Source organism: Felis catus, chromosome A2, assembly GCF_018350175.1.
Source record: "Felis catus isolate Fca126 chromosome A2, F.catus_Fca126_mat1.0, whole genome shotgun sequence".
NCBI classification, from domain to species: Eukaryota; Metazoa; Chordata; class Mammalia; order Carnivora; family Felidae; genus Felis; species Felis catus.
In genome coordinates this window covers 131,529,970-131,556,242 of record NC_058369.1, presented here as the reverse complement: position 1 = coordinate 131,556,242, position 26,273 = coordinate 131,529,970, and the positions used below count along the sequence as shown (strand labels likewise).

Sequence of the window (26,273 nt, the reverse complement as noted above, 5' to 3'; positions counted from 1 at the left end):
GGAAGAGGTTGGTGAACATGTAAGGGACAGGGGGACGAATGGGGGGGCGGGGGGAGCTCAGCGTTGTCGGTGGCGTAAAGACCCAGGCGGTGATTTAAAAGGAGTCTTAATTAGGAAAGGGGGCGAGAAGGGCTTTGAAGGCGAGCCTAAGGAGCTTGCCTTTTGCCGGTCAGCAGACCCAAAGCCATGCATTATGCCAAATACTAAAGAACAGCAAAGCCTCCTGCGGTATTTACAGCCCACGTGTGGCCGTCCCGCCCCAGTTTCGGTCCAGCCCGAGGCGGCGGCCTAGAGGCTTCATAGGCACGGTTTACATGATCCTTTGTGGTCTTCCCACTCCCGGTTCGCGGCCGATTCCAAGTCCCAGAAGGCGAAGGACGCTGGACTCGGACAGCACCCTAGGTGGTGTGTGTGCGCCAGTGCAGGGCCGGACGCACCTGGGACGGCTGTGGCGCGGTGGGTTTGGGCGGGGAGGGGGGCCGGGCCTCAGGGAGGAAGCGCGCCGCCTGGTTTGACCCCGGCGGCGTTCCGTACCGTCGCGGATTCGGCGGCAGGAACATGGCGGCCGCGGCCCGGCCGGTAACGGAGAAAGTTTCCATCGAGACTGGCCTGTACTAGTGCGTGTGGCCTCAGGCCCTCGACCCCCCTCCCCCCGCTCCCGGCGTGCCACCTTCCCGCTCCGAGTCTCAGGCTCAGCCCCAAGGACCCTCCCTTTTTTGTGTTGGCCCCAGAGCCGACTCCGTGGGTTGAGAGAGCATTGGTGGCGGCGGCCGAGTCAGGTAGGGGGGTCCGGGTGAACAGCGGGGTGGCGAGGCCTGAGCACAGACACCGCCCAGGGCTCTGCATAGTTCGAGCCCCAAGCTCCGCCCAGCCGGTCTCTTGGGGCCGGGATTGCCATTAACTGCCCCGGGAGTAGTTGACGGTGGGGGTCGGAGGATGGAAGGTGGGGTGTGCCTTTCCGTATCCTCCGTGATTAACCAGTCAGCTGGGTCCGCAGTTGTGGTTGCCTTCTCCCAAAGTAGAGGGGTGGTAGAGAACAGGCGGGCTCTTTCTGGAAGAATTGCTGTTGCTGCCCCAGTACTGAGAGATTTAATATTTAAGGTGCCATTCTTCTCGTATTTAATGGGCCCAAAGAGTTAATATGAATTCATAGAAGCAAAGCTCTGGAATTCCCCGCCCCTGGCTGTTCAGTATGGTTCTTTTCGCTTTTGAAGCTTCCCCCTAGATGGGACAGAAATAGTTTCTGAGTCCAAAGCTGATGCAAATGTTAAAGTGTGGCTTTGACGCTAGTGAGCCATTCCCTAGAGGGAGGACATGGAAGAGAACTAACTGGTTTGGAGGAATTTGGATGAATTCAGCGAAGGATAGAGTAATTCCAAACATTTATGGAATCTCCCTTAGCTCTACTGCTTATGAGCCGTGGGATATTGGACTTCTTTATTCTCTTTGTGTATTAGTAAGTGTCCAATAACTAGCATTGTTATTATAGTTATTTCTGTATTAGACTTTATTTCTTCAGGTATTTGTCGAATACCTACTTGATTCCAAATTTCTGCTAGACACGGGTACACAGTAGTAAAGACAAACTTTCAGAGACCTTGTGATCTAATAGGGAATACAGATATTAAATGATGATCAGTATTCTATTATAGAGGAAGTGCAGGGATCATATGAATGGGTCAGAGGTGATCTCAGTAAGAAAATGATTTAAGTGACACCTGAACAGTAGGAGTGAGCCAGATGTGAGGACTGGGTTGGGGATAGGAGGAGGGAAAGGAGTGTACTTGAAGAGGGAATAGCAGTGGTGTAGTACAGAACTGAAACGTCAGTGTGGCTGGAATACAAAGTTCAAGAGGAAGAGTGGTAAGAGATGAGGCAGGAAAGTTATTCACATCCAATATGGCGAGTATTATAAGGCATTTTAAGGAATGTAGACTTTATTGGTTAAGATGATGGGAAGCCATTGGCAGGTTTTACGTAACAGAGTGACCTAACAAATTTTTGGTTTTAAAAGGGATGCTTCTTGGAGCAGGCAAGAGTAGATACAGGGAGATATTTAAGCATGAGACAATGGTGGCCAAAATTGGGATTTTGACTTTGGGGATGGAAAGAAGTAGAAACATTTAAGATGTGTATAGGAAGAAGGATAAGACTTGGTGAGGATTAAATATCGGCGGTGAAAGAGAGGAGGGTTAGAGTAGTATGTGGGTTTTGTAAAATAGACTCTGGGAGTTATTAGTGAACTTCCTCTATGCAGATTGACTCTTCTCTGCTCCATTTTTATCTGTCAAGTAATTTCTCATTGAGTTGACTAATGGCAGACAAGTTGAAAAGATTGTGATGCTTTGTTGCTTTACTCTCTGATTCAGCCAGCTTGTCTTTTGAAGAAGGTCAGAATATGGAAAGACTTTGTAAACTAGCCATTTAAAAATATACTGCCATGGTGATTTTGGCAGTGTGGTTGCGTATATTCTACGATATGGATTTATGGGTACAATTTACGTTTACCTTTTTTTCTAGGTTTTACTCTAAGAGCAAACAGAGTTGGTGCTTTTATTTCTATCACATAGATTAATATATGTGCGTAATTTGGGAGAGAGAATAATTGAAACATGGAAATAGATGAGATTGCTCATAGAAAGTATATAGTGAGAGAAAAGCCTAAACTTGGGATTCAATAGCCAAAGGATGGATTGAGAATGAAGAGTCTGCAAGAAGACCTAGAAGGAAAGATCAATGGGTTAGGAAGAAAATCTGGAGTTTAGTCTTTGAAAGCTAAAGGGCGGACAGGTTTCAGAAATTGAGAGGAGTCAGCAATGTCAGAGGTTGTTTGAAAAAAGTGCAGGATAATGAGTGAAAAGTACGCATTGATTTTAGGAGCTTACCGCTCATTTTAGAATTTGGCAGAGCAATTTGTTGTATAGTGGGAACCATTGTTTAGTGGTGGGAGAAGTGCAGCAATCAAATAACATCTGTCAAGAGGACAGAAGATTGAACTTGGAAGAGAAGATGGGGATGAGTGAGGATTGTTTCTATTGTTTCTGGTTTTTGGTATTTTTTTTTAAGTAGTTTATTTTTGGGAGAGGGGGAGGGGCAGCGACAGAGGGAGAGAGAATCCCAAGCAGGCTCTGCACTGTCAGCATGGAGTCCCACGAGATGCTCTATCCCATGAACCTGAGATCATGACCTGAGCTGAACTCAAGAGTCGGGCGCTTAACTGGCTAAGCCACCCAGGCGCCCCGGTATTATTATTATTATTATTATTATTATTATTATTATTACTTTTTAATGTTCTATTTATTTTTGAGAGAGAGACAGAGTACAGGTGAGGGAGGGGCAGAGAGAGAAGGACACACAGAATCCGAAGCAGTCTCCAGGCTCTGAGCTGTCAGCACATAGCCGACGAGGGGCTCGAACCAACAAACCATGAGATCATGACCGAGCTGAAATCAAGAGTCAGACACTGGACTAACTGAGCCAACCAGGCCCCCCACTCCAGTGTTACTTTTAAAAAGAGCTTTGCAGAGCCCCTGGGTAGCTCAGTGGGTTAAACATCCGACTTTTGATTTCTGCTCAGGTCATGATCTCACAATTCATGGGTTCGACCCCTTCATCCGGCTCAGCGCTGACAGGGCTGAGTCTGCCTGGAATTCTCTCTCTGCCCCTCCCCTGTGCGCATATACTCTCACTGTCTCTCAAATAAACTCAGACATTTGCAAAGCTCTTTTAAGTGCTAATGGATAAGAGTAGGAGTTTGGAGAGAGAGGAGACAAGTTCTGGAAGAGGTAGAGGGAAAAACATATCTAATATGGCTGAAAGATTTACCCTTATATAGGGAAGGGACATCCTTCTTTTCTTGTATCAGGAGATGTAGGTTAGACATGGGTTTGTAGGGTTGGAAACCCAAGTAAGCCCTCTTCAGACACCTCTGTTGGAGGCAGTCATATAGTGAGAATGCAGTGAGAAATGGGTGTCAGAGATTTGACTAGAAGAAGAGAGGATGATAGTCACAGAGAATGGGAGAGTGATTTGAGTGGCATCCATTTAGCCTGGTGTGTGATTTTTTTGTTTTTTTTCTCCAGCAGTGTTCAGTTGTCTAAGCCCAGACTGTACCATCAACTGAGGATATATATGCCAACATAGTCACTGAATGATTATATAACATACAGGAGTGATGTTAAAAAGATGCAATGTATTCTAGATTTTTTTCAGTGTCTTAAGCTTAGGGGAAAAAAGGTAAAACCAAAATAAGGTTTTGTCCTTCCAAACAGAGGAAGACATTTTCTTTAGTGTGTATGGTATCATAAGTAAGAAATGATTGGATGAAAATGTAATTGAGGAAAATCAGAATACTTAAATAGGATTATCTGTAAAAAATATACTTGATGAAGTAGAATTAGTAAGAAGTGGAATTAGTAATAGCACTTGGAACATCCCAGAGACTGTAAGATTGTCACTCATTGACATTCTTCTCCAGCCAAATGGATAATTAACATTAATTCCAGGTTATCTTATGTTTCTGTCAGGTCTTTTAGTGTTCTATTAAGAAAGTATAAATAAGCTGATCACAAGTCATTTTTTTGAATTTTTATCCAGTTAAGTTCTCCGTGGATATTTAATGTGACCCTGAACTGTTGAATGGATCAGTTCTTTTGAAACAGTATACTAGAGGGGCGCCTGGGTGGCAGTCGGTTAAGCGTCCGACTTCAGCCAGGTCACGATCTCGCGGTCCGTGAGTTCGAGCCCCGCGTCGGGCTCTGGGCTGATGGCTCAGAGCCTGGAGCCTGTTTCCGATTCTGTGTCTCCCTCTCTCTCCGCCCCTCCCCCGTTCATGCTCTGTCTCTCTCTGTCCCCAAAATAAATAAACATTGAAACAGTATACTAGAAAATTTGAACAGTTATCTGGCAGATAGTTAAAGCATTTTTGACCACTGTCATGCTTTAAGTGCAACTTTTGGGGGGCACTCAAAGATTGAAATAATTATCTGGGTCCTTTAACAAATAATTAACTTTTTAAAATTATAAGGTTTTTAATTTACAATAAATATTGGTTAGCATTCCAACTTTACAATTTTAACTAGAAAGTTCAGGAATTGATTTGCTACAGAGATAGCATCTAGATTTAGAAAGGAGGTTTGATAATCCAAGTAATTTAGTGGAGACAAAACTACAGGGAAAATTACAGATTAACTTTAGGGACTAATTTTAATACTTTACTTCTAATAAGTATATTCGTTAAACAATGTAAAAACTAAGATTTTATAGCATGTTAGAGCTGCCTTGTAAAAAGGTGTAGAGGATTTTAGGCAGATAGTAATGGTTGCTATTATTGGGTATTAGTGCTTTTCAAATTAAAGATGAGGATGAAAAAAAAAAAAAAGATGAGGATGAAGTCCATCATTCTTTTTAGCTGCTGAGTAGCTTGTGATTGTGCCAAATCCATCTGCTACAACCTAAGCCAGGTTGAATATCTCATATTTGCCTGTAGTTGAAAAATCAAATATTGAAGCAAGAATGGCTTAGTCTCTGGAAAAACAGTTTCATTGGTGGTGATTTAGTCATACAGTCTTTGCATATGTTAAGTAGAAAGCACTGCCATTTTGGTTTGAATAAAGTGAATTTTTAAACCAGAGACAGTTACCATTAAGATACATGCAAGTCAAATTTAAAACTGGGTTTCAGAAGAAACTGTATATTTCATTTATTATTTTTTACAAAGAAGATAGGTGGAAAAGGTGAATTATATAAAATTAACACTGACATATATATTTTTTTCGTTTTAGATCACTGTAAACAAAAATTCCACCAGAGGAGATGCGGAAATAGGAGTTACGGATACATTGGATTTGCTGGATGAAATACAAGCAGATAATTTTTGAAACGTGGGGAGAAAGCCCAAATTGCCAGATTACATGTGTAAATCACTGCGTTACTGCTTTAGTCATTGTCTCTATTTAGCAATGACAAGACTGGAAGAAGTAAACAGAGAAGTGAATATGCATTCTTCAGTGCGTTATCTTGGCTATTTAGCCAGAATCAACTTACTGGTTGCTATATGCCTAGGTCTTTATGTAAGATGGGAAAAAACAGCAAATTCCTTAATTTTGGTAATTTTTATTCTTGGTCTTTTTGTTCTTGGAATTGCCAGCATACTCTATTATTATTTTTCAATGGAAGCGGCAAGTTTAAGTCTCTCCAATCTTTGGTTTGGATTCTTGCTTGGCCTCCTATGTTTTCTTGACAATTCATCCTTTAAAAATGATGTGAAAGAAGAATCAACCAAATATTTGCTTCTAACTTCCATAGTATTAAGGATATTATGCGCTTTGGTGGAGAGAATTTCTGGGTATGTCCGTCATCGACCCACTTTACTAACCACAGTTGAATTTCTGGAACTTGTTGGATTTGCTATTGCCAGCACAACTATGTTGGTGGAGAAGTCTCTGAGTGTCATTTTACTTGTCGTAGCTTTGGCCATGCTGATTATTGACCTGAGAATGAAGTCTTTCTTAGCTATTCCAAACTTAGTTATTTTTGCAGTCTTGTTGTTTTTCTCCTCATTGGAAACTCCCCAAAATCCAATTGCTTTTGCATGTTTTTTTATCTGCCTGATAACCGACCCTTTCCTTGACATCTATTTTAGCGGACTTTCAGTGACTGAAAGGTGGAAACCCTTTTTGTACCGTGGAAGAATATGCAGAAGACTTTCAGTTGTTTTCATTGGAATGATTGAGCTTACCTTTTTTATTCTTTCAGCATTTAAACTTAGAGACACTCACCTCTGGTATTTTGTAATACCAGGCTTTTCCATTTTTGGAATTTTCTGGATGATTTGCCATATTATTTTTCTCTTAACTCTTTGGGGATTCCATACCAAGTTAAATGACTGCCATAAAGTGTATTTTACCCACAGGGTGGATAACAATAGCCTTGATAGAATCATGGCATCCAAAGGGATGCGTCACTTTTGCTTAATTTCAGAACAGTTAGTTTTTTTTAGTCTTCTTGCAACAGCAATTTTAGGAGCAGTTTCCTGGCAGGTAAGTGTATATATAGTTTGGTTTATTATGTCAGTACCTATGATGTGTGGTTAAATGCTTCAAGAGGTAAATTATTAGAATTCAAAAGTCATGTCCTTTTCAAAAGGAGACTCTTTTTCCTGGTGCTTATTTTTGTTCATGGAATTGAAGTACTGAATGAATAGACAGTATAATTTAGTTTGTTCTCTAGCAGAGAGGTACCAAGATGTTAGGAATACTCAGCAAGTGACATGCCTCCTACCTTCTAATTGTTTTTAAACACTGATAAAGATCTTTAGAATATTAACATTTGAAGGGTGCTTAGAGATTGCACTTTAATCCTTTAATCCTTTCATTTCACGCCTGAAGAAACTGAAAGCCATCGAAGATATATCCAGAGTCACTGGTACTAGCCTTAACCAGACCAAAAGGCTCCTGGTCTTTTTACTACAACACATTTTTTTTTTTTTTATATGTATAAAGCCATTTCCTATGTAAGTAAAAGGTGATTAGCTATATAACATTCCCGAGAAAGAAAAAATGGGTTTCTTTTTTGCTGCCCATGATGTTAACAAAAAAATAAAACGGTCTTTTGTAGACAAGGATACTCAAATTGCATGGTTGGAGTTTATAATATTAACAAGCCTAGTCTTCCATTCTTTGAACATTTATTGACTGCAGTGTATGTCAGATACTCTACAGGTTGCTGAAGATCTCAAGGTCTCTGTCTGAAAGAAGTCACAATGTCTAATGGGAGAGGGAAGAGGCAGGCATATAAATGATTATTACAGCAAGAAATGCTGTAGTTTGAGTACATCAGATTAGGATGTAGGATAAAAAGGAAGGTCACCTGTACTTGGTGCAATTTTCTTCTTCGCTGCAGTTGCTACAGAGTGATTTTTGGATGTGAGTGTTTAAAGGGAGATGTAGAGACTTGCCTGGGCATGGTACCTTTTTGTCAAGTGTGGGCTAGGGCAGGGAGCCAGTGTGGAAGTCAACTAAATGATAAAAACATTGTGGGTGTTGCCTGAGACCATCTTCCTCATTTGCCAGTGCAGGGGACTATTAGAACCATGATCGTGATGATGATGATGGAGGATAATGTCAGAAATTCCTAAAGAGTTCTACTTCCTTTCCCTACCCTCTATCAGGTTAGCTCCTTTTCCAGCCTTCCAGCGCTAACTACTTTGTTTTTGTTTTTGTTTCTCTTTTTGTTTTGAAGTCAGGCTCATTCTTGCTTGACACCTTTCCAGATCATCAAATCCTGCTAACCAATTATTTTGTAAGTCACTGTACCTTTCTTGTTTTCTTATACCAGTGGTCTTCTTATATCAGTGGTATGTGTACCACTGGAAGTACGCAAAAGCTTTCCAAAGACTATGTCAGCAAAAATGATTTTGAGAGAATCAATTTCCATATTCTCTCCTTCCATTCTACTCTTTTTTAAAGTTGAATTACTTGAGACTGCTTCTCAATTTAGGTGTGGAGTGGTATCTCTTTGTGGCTTTAATTTGCATGTCTCTAATGACTAATATGTTGAGAGCATCATTTAATGTATTAGTCATTCACTTGTCTTTGTTGTTGAAGTATCTATTCAAATCTTTTGCCCATTGTAAATTGAGTTATTTCTCTTATGATTGAGTTTTAAGGGTTCTTTTTATATTCTGCATACAAGTCCTTTTTTAGAAATATATGATTTGGAAATGTTTTCTCCCAGTGTGTGACTTATCTTTTTTTCTTAATGACACATTGTGAAGAGTACAACTTTAAAATTTTATGAAGTACAATTTACCAGCTTTCTCTTTATGGACTGTGCTTTTAGTACTCTATCTAAGAAGTCTTTGCTCAACCCTAGGTCACAAAGATTTTCTTCTATAAATTAGTTTTCTTTAGTGATTGTATTGTTTTAGCTTTGATATTTAGGTGCATGATCCATTTGGCAGTAATTTTTGTCTATGGTATGACGTAAGGATCTAATTTTTTTTTAATAGGGCTTTCTAATTATTCTAGGAAAAGACTATCTTTTCCTCTGTTGAATTGCCTTGGTGCCTTTGACCAAAATCAATGAAATATAAATGTAAGGCTTTATTTTTGAGCTCTCTTTTTTGTTCCATTGATCTATGTGTGTGACCTTCTACTAGTACTAGGCTGTCTCACAAGGTATTTTCTAATTTCCCTTAAAATTTACTCTTCGACCTTTGGGTTATTTAAAAATTGGTTGTCTGATATGGCGATATCTGAGGGATTTCCCACGTTTCTTGGTTATTAATTTCTAATTTAATTACATGTGATTGGAGAACATAGTTTGTATGATTTTAGTCTTTTGTTAAGACTTGTTTTGTGACCTGGCATGTGATTGATTCTGGAGAAAACACCGTGTTCACTTGAAAAGAATGAGTATTCTGCTGTTATTGGGTAGAGGGTTCTATAAATACCAGCTAGGTTAAGTTGGTTGTTATTCTTCTATATCTACATCTTTGTTGATTTTTTGTCTGATTCCATCAGTATTGAGAGAGGGATATTGAAAATCCTTGGTATAATTGCCAAACTGTGTATTTATCCTTTCAATTCTGTCATTTCTTTATGTATTTTGGGATTCTGTTCTAAGGTATCTATATTCATCTTTAATTACTATATCTTCTTTATAGACCTTTTTATCATTATAATAAACAGCCTAGTTGAATAGTTACAATACAGACCTCATAGCTCATAAAACCTAAAATTTTAACTCTCTGGCTCTTTACAGAAAGTTTGCCAACTCCTGTTGTAGGCCAGTGCTTCTCAGCCTTTAACATGCATTGAAATCATGTGGGGATGTTGTTAAAATTCTGAAGATTGAAATTGATTTTGGGAAAGAGCTTGAAAAAATTAAAGGTGATGCACAAACTCCTGATCAAAAGTATACCCATTGAGTAACAAGGTATTAATTTAGCTATTTAAGAGCAACATGCATCTACCTGAGTTTTGTCTGCATTCCCCAATTAGTTACTATTTGGTCACTGCTGCCTATGATGTAGGCATTGTGTCCTTGATGCAATTAAATTTTTTAAACTTAATTTTAATTTAGTATTTTGTGTATAGATTTCCCAAACTGTGCTCTGTCCAGTGTTCTGTGAGATGTTAATGAGTATACTCAGAGAAAAAGTGTTAGAAGAAAGAGAAACATTTCCACACTTACTTGACTGTGAAAATCTTGCCTCTACCCTTCATTAAGAGGTACCCCCAACCATACCTATAAACCTCTGTGTGAAACAATTTAGGAAACACTCCACTGGATTTATAGAAGTTCTAACCCTTTTGATTGATGAAAGCATCAGAAAATTATATAGTGAAAGGCAAAAAATTTGAGTTTTATAAAGCCAGGACCGCTTTTGGCATAACATCATTGTTAATCCAAGTAAATTTTAAGTCCTATATCAAATTCTTTAGATTTTAATTATTTTTTAAAAATTGACCTATGTTTAACATTCCTAAATGATATTGATACTGATAGCTTTGTAATAATAGAATATAAACCCATTTTTTCATATCCTTTAGTGGATTTTCACTGAAAAAATAGTTCCATTGATTGGGTGGGGGCAGACCCAGTGTAGCAGGAAAAAAAAAAAAAAAAAAAAGGAAGAAACCTTTTGAGGAGATTGGTCAGCCAAAGATAGGATCAGTGAAAGTAGAGGTAGCTTGAAATCAAGGGTAGCTAGGAGCAAAAGATAAGCACCTGGACTAGGATGATAGTCTTCCCTTTAGCACAGCGATTTTCTCCTAAGATCTTGTTGAGAAGTAAAATTTAAAGAGATCTTGAAATAAGTTGGTGAGATGTAGAGTTGAATAGTGTTCTGATGTGGTGGATAGTCTAAAAATGTTAAAAAGATATTGAGAGAATAAAGGGAGCAGTTGGAAATGTAGGATGATGGGGTTTATTGAGTTAATGACCTAGGAGCATTTGGAATTTATAAAAGTTTCTAGTAGGTTTATTTTTTAAAGCATATTTTTTAGGAGTCAAATCTATGGTTATTTTACTACTAGAGGAGTAAAACCAAACAAACAAAAACATGAGATTTAGCTTCCTAGTGGAGTACAATTGTAGCTTGGACCCTAATTTCCAAAAATGGGCTTGGCCACTTTCTTATTTTAAGCTTTTGTGCATGTTAGTTTTGGGTTCTGTTACTTTTACTTAGCTATAATATAAAAATTTTTCTGTTAAGGAAAAATTTGCATAGAGTATTATTCATCCTTTTTAGTGTATAATTCTGCAGTTTTGACCAATACATGTAGCTGTGTGACCACCACTACCACAGTCAAAATATAGAGGAGTTCAGTTACCCCCCAAAATTCCCTTCTGCCCCTTTGTAGTCTGCCCCTTTCTCAACCCCCAGGAGTTGACAACCACTGATCTGTTTGTTCTCCTTAGACACTTTCCTTTCACAGAATGTCATATAATGAAATCATACAGTATATAGCTGTTTGAATTTAGCTCCTTTCACTTGGCATAATTCATATAGATTCATCTATGTTGTTTATATTTATTCCTTTGTATTGTATTATATTTATTCCTTTGTATTGCAGCAGTATTCCATTATATGGGTATCTCACAGTTTATTCATTACTCACTTGAGTGATGTTGAAATTCGTTTTTGGTTAATATAAAAGTTGCTGTAAACATTCATAGGGTTTTTTGTTAAACTAAATTTTTATTTTACTTGGTGTGGGATTGCTGGGTCATGTCATAAATGTGAATAATGGGGGTGCCATGGTGGCTTGGTCGGTTGAGCATCTGACTCTTGATTTTGGTTGGCTCAGATCATGATTTCACAGTTCATGATTTTGAGCCCCGCATCGGGCTCTCTGCTGTCAGTGCGGAGCCAGCCTCAGATCCTATGTCCCCCCTCTCTCTGCCCCTCCCCTGCTCACGCACACATGCGTGCAGGCTCTCAAAAATAAATATTTAAAAAAATAAAATAAACATGGATTATGTTTAATAAATTATCCAAATGTTTTCACAGCAGCTGTACCATTTTGCATTCTCACCCGCAGTATATAGGAGTTCCAGTTGCTCCACATAATAACCGGTGTTTGGTATTGTCTGTCCGTTTTTTTTTTAACCATTCTAATAGGTGTGTGGTGGTAATTCATTGTGGTTTTATTTTCAGTTACCCCAGTAACTGTTGATGTTAAGTATCTTTCTTGTGCTTGCTTACTATACTATGTCTTCTTTGGTGAAGTACCTGTTAACATGTCTTGGCAGCTTTTAAAATCGTGGATTGCTTGTTTTAATAGTAAGTTCTGAGAATTCTTTATCTATTCTAGATAGAAGTCCATTATCATATATATGACTTGCAAATATTTCTCCCAGTGCGCAGCTTATCTTTTCTCTTAACATGTTTTCTGAAGAGCAGAAGTTCTAAATTTTGCCACAGTCCATTTTATCAGTTTTTTTTCTTTTAAGAATCTTTTGATGTCATGTCTAAGAAATCTTTGACCTCACTTGAATAGAATCTTAGCTAATCCTACATGGGTAGCTTGTTTTTTTGTTTTTCCTTAGTTTTACTGAGTTTAATAACATTGTCAGAATGAGTCAGTAGTATCATTCTAAGTCATTTACATTAAAAATCTGGAATTTTACCATTAACTTCTGTTGTGTTCTATTCATAATCTCATTCTAACTTTAAAATGGAACATTACAGCTGATGTTTCCTGCAATTTGTATTATGTTCATTGAATGTGCTATTTACTTTCCTCTTTTATCCTTTTTTTAAAAAAATAAGTCAATAAGACAGACTTACACAGTACCACAACATTTGGTGCTAGTATTATTGCTCAGCTATAGGCTTTTCAGAAATTGTGATAATTGATAATTCACATAAGGATAAAAGGGGAAGAAAGCATCCAGATACCCAAGGAAGTATACCCCATGGCTCACTCTTATGTTTAGAGATTCTCTCTCATTATCATTCACATGAGATTTTATGTGCCTTTCCTTGCCAACCATTGTCATTTGCAGATTCCATGGGAGTTTGAAGCAACTTTTTGTAGAAGCCTTTTGACTCAAATCAGAAAAACCATAATCATAGTTGATTTCTCTATAGGAGAAACAATGGCAATCACTGGGTGTGACAGATGGAACAAGATCAGCCCCGCATTTAAGGAAAGGATGAAATCCACAGATGTAGCAGTTTCATTTCTAGCAAGATGGCAGGATCAGCCATATTACTTCACTTGGCTTGGGGAACAGGGAGTTTTCAAATCTTCTGCCAACACTAGAAGTGCACATGTTTCATAATTTTTTGTTTTGTTTCATTTCTCTTCCTAAAGTTTTGAGCTATTTTCGTCTAGATGGCAAAGGGTGGGGGTGGGGGGGCCACAAATTCTTTTTAGCTAGAAAGCATTCTTTTAATTTGATGTTTCATCATTTCTGCCAGAACATTGTGAAGCAGGAGTACTTTTTTTTTTTCCTAAAACACCAACAATGGTCCTAATTTTGTTTTTCTTGAAGTAAAAACAAAGTATTTCATCTTTCCCCTGGATGATATTCCAGCTTTGAAAAATCTTTAAAAATTTTAATGACCAGAGAGAATGTTTTCCATTTTAATAAGACGACTTACCATTTATTAACTGTTTTCTATGTGCTCTACACCATTCTGTGTACTTTGTGTGTTCATTTAATTCTCATGACACTCTGAGATAGGTACCGTTATGATTCCCATTTCATAGATAAGCATGATTGAGAGGTTAGGAAACTTCCTCAAGGCTGCAGAGCTGGTATGAATCCAGGCAATCTGCCTTCACAGCTTTTAACCACTTTACTTAGTTCCATATATTTTTAGAGTTGGAAATGAACATAGAGATTATTTAATCTCTTTATTTTGCCCATGGGAAAAGTAAGATTCAGTAGACTTGAGTTTGATTCCCATACCACTGTTGTTTCACCTTTATTAGGGTTGTAGTGAAAAAAAATGTCTATTTTTGCTGTTTCTATTTTGAGATACTCAAAAGAAGAAAAAACATAAGATTTCTAATGCATTTATAGAACTTTAACTCTACATCAATATCTCCTATCAGCAATAGTCATTTAGATGAAAAAATAATCGTCTTTGAGATTTCTGTTGGCGTGCTCATAATGACTTCATTTCAATTTGAAAATGCTTCACTGCAAATTACAGCTACCATTTATTGTACTAGCCATATTTCACATATTTCTAATCTGTAGTATAAGCTCACAAAATAAATATTAGTCCCCTTTTATAGATTGAGACTCAAAGGTTAATTAATTTGTTCAGGTACACACAGATGGTACATGGCTGAGCTAGGATTGAACCAAAGTCTAACTCCAAAGCTTGAGCCCTTTCCACTAGACCCTATTGCCTCTGTATAAAGAAATCACTTGACTTTAAAACTGTGAAGTAGCTTTCCTAATGTTCTTAAAATTTCCTGTACTGAACACATTTTTGGAGGTTGCCTATTATTTCTTAAATATGGGTTTGTCACATTAAAAGGCATCATACCTCCATTAATATAGTGTTTCTTAGTTGGAATTCCATTTTCCTTAGATTTCCATGTATACTGTTTACTAAATCTGGTTTACTTAATGTGGCTGCTACAAAAATACCTCTAAACGTTAATTTTATCTCATGTAAATGCCATATTTTTAAAAATGGAATTCCAACATTGATATCTGTATATTGCATAAAGAGATTTGGTTCCTATTATCTGAGAAATTTTATGATATGAAATCGTTGAATATTTTGACCATGACTTGAAAGCCTAGCTGAATAGAGAATAGCTAGTTACTACTTTTATACAGAGGATATTACTTACAGTTTATTGGTCTGCTAGTATGTTCAGATTCTATCTGCTTTAAAATTTGAATCATGTCCTATAGTTTGATAGTGTCCATAGGGTGATTTGGAGAAACAAAGCCAGAAAAGTACCTACACTTAAAAGTTTTCATTGGGTAAGTTGATCATATTTATTACAGGGAGTTGTTTAAAATATAAGAATATACCAAGAGTCACAAATGCCTTTTAGGTTGAAGCTGTAAACGTTTGCATGCCAGTAAAATTGAAGCTTTCTGAAAATGGCAAGTGGCTAAAACATCCTAAATATATTTTTTCTCCCCTTGGACATATTTGCCATCTGTGAAGACTGCTAATATTTTTGTGTTGCCAAACTGCTCACTTTTATTTGTGTATGTTATCTTGATAGTATATTTAATACTGTTTTTTTCTAAGCTTGCTTACTCAAAATAACCTAATAAAAATGTTTAATGATTTTTTTGTTAAATTTGACTTTTAAAAATTAATGACAATATAAAATTACCAGTTTTCTAATATTATAAAAACAGATCATCTGTTGTATGCAAACCATCTGTGATCAGTAAATCTCTAAATATCTGCTTATTTAGTTCTATTATATTAAATATTATCAGTGTTGTATAACTGACATGAGACTGTTGAATAACATCACTATCAGTTAACATTTTAATTGGAATTTTAAATTATTTAATAAGGCTTCCTACTTGAGGTATACACAGACTGGCAATTGAAGTTTATCATTACTGTAGTTCATTGTTAAATTATAAACTGTTCAATGCAATGCTTTTTTCTAACGGTAAAACTATATTTTAATTTCACAATAAAAATCTTAGATTTATAAAATTCTTTAAGGTAATTCAAAAGAAGTCAGTGATAACCATTGGTATTGTATACACATGAATATTTAAACAAAGGGTAGTCTCTACCCTTGACAAGATTTGATAAATAAGGCCAAACTTAAATATTCCTGGGCCAGCTTTCGGAAATGGAAATTTCCATTCTTTTTACTGTAGGAAATAGGAAAGATGCAGAGATAGCAAGTTAATAAGTAGCCTTAACTAAAGAAAAATGTTTTGATTAAACAAAATAAGAATTGAACAATTTTTTTTTTTTTTTTTTTTTTAGAGAGAGAGAGAGCTACTGCAAGCCAGGGAGGGGGAAAGGGAGAGGGAGAGAGAGAATCTTAAGCCTGACATGGGGCCCTATCTCAGGAACCATGACATCATGACCTAAGCCAAAATCAAGAGTTGGACTTAAGAGCTTAACCAGCAGAGCCACCCAGGTGTCCCAAGTTAACATTTTTTGATGGTATAACATTCTCTTACAATTTGCAGTGTCAAAGTTTAGTTCCCAACTCTAGAATATCAAATTCCTTATTTATGAATTATCTTCAATATGTATTTCTGTATGTCCTGAAATTTCCTAGTAACTTAGTACAAAAAGGCTGCTTACACACCTGAACTTCTCATCCTTCTAAAATCTATCCTGATTTTAGGAAAAATGTATAGGAAATTTTTTTTAAGAGGGTGATTTTTTTTTGTAATTCTCTTTTTTAAATCCTTCAATTATGTCTGTATAGTAAAATAAATAAATCAACATACCTGCAAGAATTTTGAGTCGACCAGTTTTATTTGGCCAGAACTTTTTTTTTTAAGATTTTTTTTAATGTTTATTTTTGAGAGAAAACTAGTGGGGAAGAAGAGAGACAGACAGAATCTAAAGCAAGAGAGAGACAGACAGAATCTAAAGCAGGCTCTGTATTGCCAGCACAAAGCTGGATGTGGTGCTCAAACCCATGACCCATGAGATCATGACCTGAGCTGAAGTCAGGCAACTGACTGAGCCACCCAGGCGCCCCAAGCCAGTACATCTTTTAATATGTGCCTTAAATAAGTGAGACAAATACCATATGATTTCACTTACATGTGGAATCTAAACAAATCAACAAAACTACAAGACTCTTAAATATAGAGAAAAAATTGGTAGTTTCCACAGGGCAAGTGAATGGTGGGGGTATGGGCAAAATGGATGAAAGGGATTAAAAAGTACAAACTTCCAGTTATAAAATAAGTAAGTCACAGAGATGAAAAGTATAGCATGGAGAATATAAATAATATTGTGAAAATGTATGGTGATAGATGGTGACTACACTTACTCTGGTGAGCACTGAGTAAAGTATAGAATTGTCAAACCACTGTGTTGTACACCTGAAACTAATATAACACTGTAGGTCAATTATATTTCAATAAATTTTTTAAATGCCTCTAAAAAAAAGAAAATGTATGCCTTTAGGCAGCAATGCACTTTCCTTTAGAATCTTTACCACTATTTATCACAGCTGCTTCACATAATCCTGAAGGTGTTTATGACCCTTGCTCTAAATGGTAACATAGTGAATTAGTTTCTTATATTACCATCTTGATCAGAAAAGTACGAGTTACATAAAGTTAAAGGTAGAAATAATAAAGTTGTCATATATTGGTCATGTTATTTAGTAATTCTTTTATATGAATGGCTGACAAAATGTAGAAGTAATCCTTTGATCAATTAAACCCCTGTACACAAAAGATTTTTTGTTATACCGGAGCAACATATGCAGTAAATGTTTGGAAAATAAGAAAGAAATGAAATTATTAGTATTTGTAGATAAGATGACTACCTGGCAAACCGAAGAGCAAACTGAAAAATCAGGTGAAAATGCTGTAGTAATAGTTGTGAGAATTGTACTGCATCTTTAACATTGTAAACTCTCTCATAAAAGGTTGATTTTGTTGACAGAATTATCATTAACCTAGCCAGTATAAAAACTATGTAAATTCTCTTGGAATTGTATAATATTAGTACTATAAGAAGAAATAAATGGTGTATAGTGAGAATATATGTTTAATACTATTCAGGTAGCAAATAATAACATGTAAATATAAAAAAAACAATCAGTATCCTAGAAGTCAGTAATGAGAAAATGCAATAGAAATCATTCCACTCATAGAACAACAAACATGTGGTGCCTGAGTGGCTCAGTTGGGTAAGCATCTGACTCTTGGTTTTGGCTCAGGTCATTATCTCGCAGTTTGTGGGTTCAAGCCCCATCTGGGGCTCTGCACTGACAGCACAGAGCCTGCTTGGGATTCTCTCTGCCTCTCCCCCTTGCTCATAAATGCTCCTCCTCTAAATTGATAAATAGGCTTAAAAAAAGAACAATAAACATAAAATGCCTAGAAATAGATTTAAAAGAAACTTTTGACATTTTTACAAAGAAATAGAAAACTCCAATGAAGGCTTTGAAAGAAGACATGAATAAATGAAAATACACGTCATACCTTCTGGGATAGTAATACTCAACACTGGGCCCTGTGGACATGTTAGTGGAGGAAAGTTTAAATCTGAACTGCACTTCTGTTTCCATCAAGAGGAGCAAGTCAGTCTAGAACTTCAGAGGTGGGGTCTCTGGTAAATTACCTCCCATTTTAAGATGACACACTGAAGGAAAAGTGTGAAGCTGTGTACATTACAGGGTGCTCATGAATTTGTATCCTGACCTTGTGTTCTGTTAGTGATGGGACCTGGATTAAGTGGTCCAATCTGGATTAAGATAACGTAGTTGTAATAGCCCCAGCTCCCTGGAAGGAACCAACAAAAATCCTCTTGGAGAAAGTGGATTATTCTAGGCCTGAAATTAGTCCTATAATTATATATGTGTGTGTATTTTTGCATACAGTGTTCTGCTCATAAATATAACCAGGGACACACACACATGGTATCAAGAGCAAGAAACAGCAGGACCAACAGACAGATGACCAAAAAGTCTTGTGATCATGGAATTCTCAAACACAGAAAACCATCATATTTACAAAGCTGGAAAAAGCAAAGATAGTACATAATGGTAGGAAGTTGGAAACTATAAAATAGTGACAAGGCAGACTTAAAAATAGCAAGTTTTAGAATCCTAAAAATACCTGAAATTAATTCATTGTGCAAGACTAACGTTAGATAAAGCTGAAGTGAGCATTAGTGAATTCAAAGATACATTTCAGAAGAAGCTATGCAAGAAGGAGCACAAAAGAAAAATAGGGAACACACAGAAGAGTAAGTCTCAAAAAAGGATACAATGAGAAGGTCTCTTTTATTGGAGTCCCAAAAGAAAGGAGGAAATAAAGGCCAAAGGAAATATTTGAAAGGACAAAAAGACCAGTGGAACAGAAAAGAGTACAAAAACAAATCCCAGAATACTTGATTTATGATAGAAACATCACTGTAGAATAATGTGAAATGGTTGAGATTTTTTGAGTAATTCAGTGTACAGTTAGAAAAAAGTGAAGTTGATTATAATCAAACAAAAATCAATTACATTTGGATTACAGGCCAAAAAATGCAAAGGTCAAGATAATAAAGCCTTTAAAGGGTAATGTAAAATAATCTTCTTGACCTTTGGGTGGAGAAAGATTTAACTTACACAAAATGACATTACAATTAAAAACATGCTAAGCAAAAAACAGCATTAAGGGGAGGAGGAAGGCATTTGCCATATATCCCAAAAAAGTCTTAACTAAAACATACTGAGAGCAAAACAAAGCTGTAAATAATAAAAAGGCAGTCCCATGGAAAAAGGGGCAAAATAGTTAACACTTCACCGAAGATGAAACTTAAATTATCAAAGGGATTTAAAATAATAGAGAACTCAATACTTATTCTGGTTTTATTAAAATAGAAAATTGAAAGGAATCTAGCAATAGGGATTCAGCTAATTAAAATTTTATACATATGATAGTAATGCCATTTCTTCTTTACACATGATGTAGAATTTATTAATAGGCTTACAATATATTAGAAAGTTTACAGAACATTATCCTACTTTGGTAAAAGAAATGAATATATATTGTGTGAAGTCCGATAATATTTTAAAAAGCATGTGTAGAGGACAGTACTTGCAATGATTTTAATCACTTATCCTTTTACTTATTTGTGTTTTCTAATGTTTCTAAATTGAGCATGTACTATATTTTATGTAATTGAGAACACACAATGTACCAAAAATAGGGTATTATATCTGTTTTTCAATTATGGGAATCAACCTATTTTTTATTAAAATTCTGATGGAATCAGTCATCTGTTAGCATTAGAAAAATGTGTGTTCATGCACAGAAGCACAGAACCGTATATAATATGTCCAGCAGCAACATAGAAAGAATGTGGAATAATATCAGTGTTGTAAAGCTGTAGATCAGGACTGAGTGACTGTCCTCCTTCCATTTTCTTTTCACTTATTTATTTATTTATTTTTTTAATTAATTAATTTATTTATTTTTTATATCAGTGACTACCCAATCTTGCCTCCTCTTTTTAATATTTCTTACTGCCTGCCTTTTTCTCTTCGGCTTTTAGGATGCTTAAATACCCTTTATATATGACATATTATGTATATGCATATTTATAACATATGTAATATATATGAATATATTTTTAATATATATTACACTTTTTTTACAGTTTTGTATTTACAGTCTAGAGCTTTTAAAAGGAAAACTTAAAAAGTTTAAATATAAGAATGCGGTTCATTTTGATAGCTTTAGAATCTTAAGTTTTCTGTAAGATTTTACTCTCTTAATTTTGGACTTTTCACAGGAAAAAAAGCCCTTTCTAAAGTAACTTTTCTGATAAAGTAATGGAGTATATTATTTGAAAGGCAGCTATGCTCAGCACTACCACCAATGCTTGAGTATGTTATTTGAAAAGTGATTAAGAGCATGTGGTTTTTAACAGGAAGGGATTTGTTTTCTGGCTTTTTGTGTCATATCAAGAAGGTTACATTTGTGTTCTCTTTTTTAGTTTGGGTGGGATATTACCTGACAAATTAAAAAAATATGATGTGCCATATTTGCTTTGCCACAACTTCCAGGAAGCTTCAAGATTAATTTAGGTTTCATTGCTCATCCATATATACTTCTCTGCTTCAACTTCTGTTTTTAGGCTATTGATTGTTCTTTTAATCTTTTTTGGAAATAGGGAAAATATATAAATATGCATGTATATAAATATATGTACATATGCACACACATAAGTGCAGTCACACACTGTATAAACATGCTGTTTTAAATTTCTTTTAGACAACAAATGGAATCTTCCTGAGCATGTTTCTGATAGTTTTACCATTGGAATCCATGGCTCATGGACTCTTCCATGAATTAGGTAACTGTTTAGGAGGAACATCTGTCGGATATGCTATTGTGATTCCTACCAACTTCTGCAGGTATAGTAATCTAGTATAATTTTCCTAATATTTGTATGAATATGAATATAAAATGTGATAGCTCATTTTTTCAAATGTGTAATATTTTCAAAATATAATACTCTTGCAGTTCTTTTTAATTTACCCCAAATGTTTAAAAACTTGTATTTATTCTGGGTAATGATATAATCTTCAGGGTCCAGTTAAAAAAATTTTTTTATAAATGTGATTAGCTTATATTTGAGCTAAAAATGAGAAGATATGATTGTTCTAAGAAAAGGTCCTACCCTTTCTTTAGAAAAGGTCCTACCCTTTCTTGTTTAGGAAAATGTCCTGTGAAACAACATGGTGAAATTTAATAGAATGTATACTGGACCTGAGAGCCCTAAATTCTAGTTCTGTGTTACCTTAGGCAAATCACAACTTCTCTGAACTTCAGTGTCCTTATCTAAAATGCAAACAGTAATACCTATTCTTCCCATCTTAGAGGAATGCTATGAAGAGCTAATGAGAATATGAATGCAGAACAGTATGCCCGTTGGAAACTGGCATACAAATACCAGGAATTCAGGAAATTGGCAATGAAGCTAAACATATTTGTTTGAGTGGTGCCTCAGTGACTCAGTCAGTTGAGCGTCTGATTTTGGCTCAAGTCATGATCTCACGATCCGTGAGTTCAATCCCCACGCCAGGCTCTGTGCTGACAGCTCTGAGTGTGGAGCCTGCTTTGGATTCTGTGTCTCCCTCTGTGTCTGTCCCTTCAGTGCATGCACACGCTCTCTTTCTCTCTCAAAAATAAGTAAGCATTAAAAAAAATGTTTAAGCATACTTGATTGTAGTTTTATTCCAAACATAATTCTTGTCCCTAAATGTGTAGCAAATTGGTTTAATCTGTAAAAATTGCCACATTAAAATATTTTTCATAGTTAAGTACCTTGGAAATAGAAAAAAATAGTTCTTTGCTTTTTTTTTTTAATGTTATTTATTTGTTTTGAGAGAGAGAGTGTGAGTGTGTGTGCAAGGAGGGGATGGGTAGAGAGAGCAGGAGAGAATCCCAAGCAGGTCCTGTGCTGTCAGCACAGAGCCTGACCTGGAGCTCAGTCTCACAAACCAGTGAGATCATTACCTGCGCCCATATCAAGAGTCAGACTCTTAACCAGGCACCCCTCTTTGCTGTTGATGCGTTTTGACCACCAAGTATTCTTCATACTTTCCATGGTGGCTTTTAGGGTGGGGTAGGGGGAAGACTTGAAATAAAAAATTGATTTCAAATATTTGACATAAAAACCAAAAATAGACTATTTGTAGTAAACATTTTCCTCCATGTTAAAGGCTTTATAAAATTGCAAATTCTTGGGGCACCTGGGTGGCTCAGTTGGTCGAGCTTCCGACTTCGACTCAGATCATGATCTCACGGTCTGTGAGTTCGAGCCCTGCGTCGGGCTCTGTGCTGACACCTCAGAGCCTGGAGCCTGCTTCGGATTCTGTGTCTCCCTCTCTCTCTGCCCCTCCCCCGCTCATGCTCTGTCTCTCTCTGTCTCAAAAATAAATAAACATTTTAAAAAAATTGCAAATTCTTTGAGAAGTGAAAGAAATAGATTTAAAAGGGTCCCATAAAGAAGTGCCGGCTCAGCAGAGAGAATATGTGGAAGTAGTAATTTGCACAGATTTTTATTCTAATTTTTGTTAATGTGTTGCTTATTCTTTTACTTTTTGATTGCTAAGTGTTACAAATACAAAATAAGAACAAAATGCCTTATTATTTTAATGAAAACTAGTGTTATTTGAATATTACTGATAATACCTGCAGCAAATGTAAAGTTTTCAAAATTACTTAAATTCGTTTTCTGGATGGGAGTGATGATTTTTTTTTTCTACTTCAATATTGATATTATTTTGATTCTTGTAGCCTTAAGACTTGGTTTATCATCTTTACTAGAGTACCATTTTATGTTTGTTCTAGGATCGGATCTGTCTTTAGTTAGTGTTCAGTAGTATAAGGCAATGGACCAAAATTTTAATAATTGTTTTAAAATGCCATTTACTAACAGATAATTTCTTCTGTCATTCATGTTCCTTAAGTTAGTAGAACTTGAATGCATTTTATAAAGACTGTGTCTTTTTTCAGTATAGAAATAAAAAACATATTGCTTCCTTACTTTGTTAAAATTTTTTTCTCAAGGAAAAAAGTTATTTCGTTATAGTTCCCATGTGGGTGTTCTTAAAACACAGGGTAAAATCAATATAATCTTACTTTTAGAAAGTCTTATTCGGGGCGCCTGGGTGGCTCAGTCGGTTGAGCGTCCGACTTCAGCTCAGGTCACGATCTCACGGTCCGTGAGTTTGAGCCCCGCGTAGGGCTCTGGGCTGAAGGCTCAGAGCCTGGAGCCTGCTTTCGATTCTGTGTCTCCTTCTCTCTCTGCCCCTCCCCCATTCATGCTTTGTCTCTCTCTGTCTCAAAAATAAATAAAAATGTTAAAAAAAAAAGTCTTATTCAATTATCAGTCATTTGGGAAAAGGATATGAGTATAGAACAAAGAATAGTATTATCAACATTTGGATATCTTTTCCTAGCTTTCAGTTTGGTGATTATTTTAATCGTTAAAAATGTAACTTTTAGAAACTAGCCTTTGATGTTCAAGCTTAATTCTTAGCACTGTAGGAACTTTAGAAAAGATGATGACTAAACGGCACGATTTTTAAAAATCGTGCCGTTTAGTTATCAGCAACTATTACGATTCTTAATTATAAATGAAGAATAAGAATGTAATATAGAATGAACATTCTTTAAACACCAAAATCATCTTTTTTTTTTTTTTCCTTCAGTCCTGATGGTCAGCCAACACTTCTTCCACCAGAACATGTACAGGAGTTAAATTTGAGGTCTACTGGCATGCTCAATGCTATCCAAAGATTTTTTGCATATCATATGATTGAGACCTATGGATGTGACTATTCCACAAGTGGACTGTCCTTTGATACTCTTCATTCCAAACTGAAAGCTTTCCTTGAACTTCGGACTGTGGATGGACCTAGACATGATACATATGTTTTGTATTACAGTGGGCATACCCACAGCACAGGAGAGTGGGCTCTTGCAGGTAAATGCACCTCTGGCAATTTCACTTTTAGGAAGATAGACCTATTTGTGGAAATATACCCTTCACACTCAAACATTAAATTTCCAAAATTCTTCATTTTCTACTTCACAGTTTACTAAGTATACATAGGACTTTTTTTTTCTTTAGCATACCTGTTTAGCATAATATTAATCTCTATAAAGGTTTTGAGAATTATGTCTTGTATTGATTAGAAGAAAAAAGATCTGCTTAATCTGAGACTTATTGTCAGTTTGTCAGTTTCCCTTTAACGTATTTTCAGAATTATTAAATACAGTTACATTTTTCAGAAGCTGATTAACTTGACTAGTAGTTCTAAGTCTTTAAATGTTATGGAAGCTGATTTCTAAGTCTTTAAATGTTAGTTCTGCACACATCCAGTTTTGTTTATGTTAGAAAGCTCACCAGGATTTTAAATAACAGGCTAGGTGATATGGTGGGAGTAGCACTTAGGTCAGGAGACCTTGGTTCTGGCCCTGATTTTGCCACAACAGTGTTATTTTTGACAAGTTACCTAACTTCCCTCAGTTTCAGTTTTGACATCTGTAAAATGAGGGAGTAATCCTAAATCTCCCTGCCAAGGATAAAATGAGATCTATTTTATATGTAAATTTGTTCATTGGGCTTTCTAACTAGATTAGAGACCATGTAATTCATGGGCTTTGTTTTATGAATTATTTGCACCTAGCACAGATCCTTGCATGTACTAGGGATCCTTAAGTAACTGATAGATGGATGAAATCATTGAATCAATCATGAAAAAGAGTAATTTTCTTATTTTATGTTAGAAATAGTTCTTCTAGAACTTAATTATATCCTGCTTTTTCTCATAAATATTATAGATGTTTTATAGTAAGAACATGTACAAATAGTAAAATAGTGGGGCGCCTGGGTGTCTCAGTTGGTTGGGTGTCCAACTTCAGGTCAGGTCATGATCTCATTGCTCGTGGGTTCGAGCCCCGCGTTGGGCTCTGTGCTGACAGCTTGGAACCTGGAGCCTGCTTTGGCTTCTGTGTCTCCCTCTCTCTCTCTGCTCCTCCCCTGCTCGCTCTCTCTCTCTCACTCTCTCAAAAACAAATAAACAGTAAAAAAAAATTTTTTTTTAAATAAAGTAGTAAAATAGACCTAACATAAGTAGAAACTGATGTTCAGATGCAGGACTTACATAAACAAGTATTGTGGAAGGACAAAGGCAGAGCTCCCAACACAACTCCAGAAGAAAGGGAACAAACTCAAGGTTTAAAATAGAGCTGATTTTAAACCATCACGGTCTTACTAATTTCATGCCAGATTTATAACCAGGGTTTTATCATAAAAGTATTGTTGTAATTTTTAGTTTTACAAGTAAATATTTAATAACTTAATGGCTGTCTAGGAGTAAAGGCAAAATTTATTGGGCACATTTGAAGCACAGTTACTATGCTTGGTACTTGATATACGTTAGATTTAATCTTTACTTGAAATACTTTGAGGTAAGTACTGTCACCTCTGTCACTTCGTTTTTCAAAGAATAAAATGAAAGCTTAAAGTTGTTACCTATCTCTGGTCATACAACTGGTAAGTGAAGGCACTATGATTCAAATCCAGACCTGCTTTGCCCATAAAATATGTTTTTCCCCATTGTACCATGTGCTGCCAGAGACAAAAACCATTAAGGTAGAGAAATTGCATGTTTTGGTTAAGTACGTATTTTTGTTAGCATCGTTCATCCATTTTTGAAATACTGTAGAAGAGGGTGGTCAACATCAAAGTTAGTTGAATATAGTTTGTGCAGTATTTTACTTGACCTTTTAACTTTTTAGAACTCAATGTAGAAAACCCCTTTTTAACCTTTATGACTATTTTAATTCTAGGGAAAGTATAGCATTCTGTGTACTTTTCCTTAGAGCACAGGAGAAAAAGTTCTATTCAATTCAAAAATCTTGACAGAAATAGAATTTCAGAGTTAAAACTACAGATTGATTATTGAAAACTTATTGCAAGGCTTATAATAATAAACTCTTCCCAAATCAAATGAGGAAAAAGGCATAATTTTGGTGGTCATGCATGTATCCTTAGTTATTTTTAAGTATTTTAAGAAAGTAATATTAAAAGTAAGTTT

General features: G+C 36.1%; 1 protein-coding gene across 3 annotated transcripts in view; it reads left to right on the top strand.

Moving 5' to 3' along the window:
- The first annotated feature begins 307 nt into the window (after positions 1–307).
- TMEM168 (transmembrane protein 168) overlaps positions 308–26,273 on the top strand; it is a 32,437-nt gene continuing 6,471 nt past the window's right edge. The window contains exons 1-4 of one of the 3 annotated variants that reach the window (XM_019825725.3): positions 308–456; positions 5,784–7,040; positions 20,932–21,074; positions 23,880–24,154. In XM_019825725.3, the coding sequence (XP_019681284.1) occupies positions 5,913–7,040; positions 20,932–21,074; positions 23,880–24,154 (1,546 nt within the window). In that variant the 5' untranslated portion in view covers positions 308–456; positions 5,784–5,912. Of the gene's footprint in view, positions 457–639; positions 780–1,319; positions 1,457–5,783; positions 7,041–20,931; positions 21,075–23,879; positions 24,155–26,273 lie in introns of those variants that run through there. The other 2 variants (XM_011280515.4, XM_019825724.3) reach the window with 2 other exon arrangements.